The sequence below is a fragment of the Eucalyptus grandis genome, chromosome 8 (assembly GCF_016545825.1).
Source record: "Eucalyptus grandis isolate ANBG69807.140 chromosome 8, ASM1654582v1, whole genome shotgun sequence".
NCBI classification, from domain to species: Eukaryota; Viridiplantae; Streptophyta; class Magnoliopsida; order Myrtales; family Myrtaceae; genus Eucalyptus; species Eucalyptus grandis.
Window position 1 is genome coordinate 58,218,347 of NC_052619.1, and position 3,313 is coordinate 58,221,659.

Sequence of the window (3,313 nt, forward strand, 5' to 3'; positions counted from 1 at the left end):
GTTGGTCTGTCATTTTCGCATTCGGAGATTGAGGTGATGTGAGTTAAGGACGAGAAAATTAATTGACTTTTGTGTATAACTGTTGGAAAAACTGCACTGACTCGAATTTGAATGGACAATGGCCTAATCAATGTTTCTGTGCTTTGTGGAGAAAATTATGAGATGTGCATGAGGTCTGGCATCTATAAATAGGCATCATTTTGCAGCAAGTGTTCGCATCCATTAGAGCACCCGAGAGTAGAAAAAAAGAAGAAGAAAAAAAACAACATGACAATGAGCATTCGACTTTCCGCCAGTTTCGCACTCTTGGCTCTGATGCTGTCCCTTGCCGACGCCTATGACCCAAGTCCCCTGCAGGACATCTGTGTGGGAGTCGCAGAACCCCACAATGCTTGTAAGCTTGTCTTCCCCTTGCTTGGCAAAACAGTCCGAGTTAATACATTTTGCTTTAGATTTCAGAGTAGTCCTCCTTTAAGACTGACACTCTTAATGGGTGCGCTGGGGAAGCTCGTTAGGCATTACGATCAATTTTTTTGAACCAGACGTTGAGTTTCCACACCAAACAAGACAATTAACCTAACAAAAAGATAACATTTCTCATTCTCGGTGCAACCTTATTGTATCCTAGGATGTGCCTCAAAGGTATATGTCAACAACAATTTAACAGAAACTCCTCCCTATGCAGTGTTTGTGAATGGACAGTTCTGCAAGAACCCCAGTCTTACCACAGCAGATGACTTCCTCTTTTCTGGCCTCCAAGTTCCTAGAAGCACGGCCAATCCCATGGGCTCCACGGTCACCCCAGTGTTCGAGCAGCAGCTACCAGGACTCAACACTCTCGGCATTTCCATGGTTCGTATCGACTTTGGAATAGGTGGTTTAAATCCTCCGCACACTCACCCTCGTGGCACCGAGATTTTGCTCGTCCTGGAGGGCACCCTCTATGTAGGCTTTGTCACATCCAACCAACTGAACAATACTTTCTTTGAGAAAGTCCTCCACCCTGGAGATGTTTTTGTTTTCCCGATTGGGATGATTCACTTCCAGCTCAATGTTGGAAAGACCAACGCAGTCGCGATTGCTGGTCTAAGCAGCCAAAACCCAGGAGTCATCACTGTAGCCAATGCATTGTTCAACGCAAAGCCACCTATTTCCCCTGAGGTTCTGGCCAAGGGGTTCCAGGTGGATGAGAAGCTTGTTGAGACACTTCAGAAGAAGTTCTGGTACTACAATTAGCCAGAGAAATGCATCTGATGGTGTCTGTCATCTCCGTGTACTTGATTAAACAAACTACTACTTTTTAAGTCTTCTGATGAAGTTCCCAGTTCAAGTATGAAGAAAGCTTCCTTCTGTCACAACTTGTATTGATGTCAGTATAATAAGACTGTTGTTTTCTGCACCATCTACTATGAGGTTTTTGTGATGAACCTATTTCATGGAACCAAGACAGAAAAAGACAGTGAGCTCGACACTAGACTCTACCATGTCAGAGGATTCCCGTACTGAATGCTTTACATGCACGAACTGCAAATAACCATCGCCAGTTCTGCTAAGGCCGCATAACTAATTAATAATGAACAATCAGAAAAAATGAAACTTCAGTAGTTTCAGGAATCATGATGCTGCGTTGATTTTATTGGGAATGAAGCCTCGAAGCATTCCTGTTTTATGAGAAACTGCCATTGCGATTTGCTTGCAGTATGTACTAGTTTGAGATATTTGATCCACCACTTTGCGTCCCTTCTTTTTTTTTTTTTTTCCAAGTTCTGTTGTACATGTTTGTAGGGGTTCTCAAATTCCATTTCCTTTCAATTTTGCTCACCATTGATTATGTCCCTTTGCTATTTACATAATCTATGAACGAAAGAAGGTCTTAGTAAGTGCTAAAGTAACTAATAAAAGAAATGAAAAACAGAAATTGACAGCTATGATGTAGGTTTCCTCATTAGGTATATTAGTAAGTTTCCTGAAGTCCCCGTGATTGTACTAAAGTCATTAGTGAATCTCCTAATTGATAGGTTAATCTTATAATATTATGTTAGGTAAAAAGATAAGTTGAAACGCGGATGCTGGTAAGGTTTCTCTATCATTAGTAGCTCCTTAAGCTACTATGAAGTATGGGGATGAAATTTGAAAAAAAAATGACAATCAATTTGCCATCCATCAAACGAGGTGGAGACCAATACGGTTAAACAATGCATGAAAATCTTCTGTTATTCTGACTTAGCAGAACCGTGGAAGGCCCGACAGCACAAGCGAGTTGCAAACCTAAACTTCCAATTTGGCATTATCGTTAATCCAAAAAGAGATGCGACTTCATTTTTCATTATTGCTGAAATGACCGTAACCATAATGGTATATCCATAAAATAAATTGTTTGCACGGATGCTGGCCCTTGATAGTAATTAGTAATGGATGATTATTGAGGTCGTTGGTCAAGTGTCAGGAAATGGGAAAACCTTAAAATTCTCCACTTCAATCAGTTTTTCAAGGTATCAATGACATGTGACTGCAACTACTTCAAACAGAAAGAGAAGAATACTGACAATAGTTTTATTACAATCAGCCAATGCTAACTAATCCAATCTTTTTGGTGCAACCACTCTTCTTCTTCTAGTTGAAGCACATCAACCATTCTTTCTCAGACTACTCAGCATACTCCTTTGTTGTCAACAGATGCCATATTAAGGTTCAACCAGTCCTGATTTCATTTTATTAATTGGTTTAGTACCTGCTATCAAATAGGCAATTTCAGCTCCTAGACTGAACTCTGAAATTTTAAAAGCCAAAAGGTTCCATGAATGAGAGTAGCTCCCTTAATGATAACGCTGCATAATTCTTATCTTGAAAATGCTTGTTTCACTCAGATGATCCTCCATTTCTGTCCTTTTTCATTAGGAACTCCATTTCATGCTGACACTATAAAGCAAGTATAGCGTCAGCACCAAAATGACCCAATTCAAGAGTGCAAAGAGTACAGAGAGGACCACACAAATGCATGAGATGAAAAAGAGAAAACGTCGAGTGATTTAAAAGGCACAAAACGTTACTGTTGGAAAAAGGATCTGGTTGCGCTACATCAGCATATTATTATCACCATGAGAGCAAGAGATATATATGATGTTTGCATAAGGAAGAGCAAATCAATTGATTTTTATGTGTGGCTGTTAAACAACTGCACTATCTAGATTATAAAGGGAAACAGTTAACCACCAAATATTTATCGCTGTCAGTCTTTTCTGCTTCGTGTTCAGTTGGAGAATGCACAGACTCCAAATTTTTAACTTAGCACAACAATGGATGGCCCCAGAGT

At 40.0% G+C, this 3,313-nt stretch overlaps 1 protein-coding gene across 1 annotated transcript; it reads left to right on the top strand.

Moving 5' to 3' along the window:
• The first annotated feature begins 256 nt into the window (after window positions 1-256).
• LOC120286890 (germin-like protein subfamily 1 member 20) lies at window positions 257-1,402 on the top strand. The gene is made up of 2 exons (XM_039299483.1): window positions 257-394; window positions 686-1,402. Exons 1-2 carry the CDS (start codon window positions 268-270, stop codon window positions 1,234-1,236), a joined length of 678 nt encoding a protein of 225 aa, XP_039155417.1. The 5' UTR covers window positions 257-267; the 3' UTR covers window positions 1,237-1,402.
• The last annotated feature ends 1,911 nt before the right edge of the window (window positions 1,403-3,313 follow it).

Bases quoted from the DNA above. Each gene is read 5' to 3' on its own strand.
- LOC120286890 (XM_039299483.1), top strand. From the start codon at position 268: ATGACAATGAGCATTCGACTTTCCGCCAGTTTCGCACTCTTGGCTCTG. The intron at 395-685 runs GTAAGCTTGTCT...CTCCCTATGCAG, and splicing joins CGCAGAACCCCACAATGCTT to TGTTTGTGAATGGACAGTTC.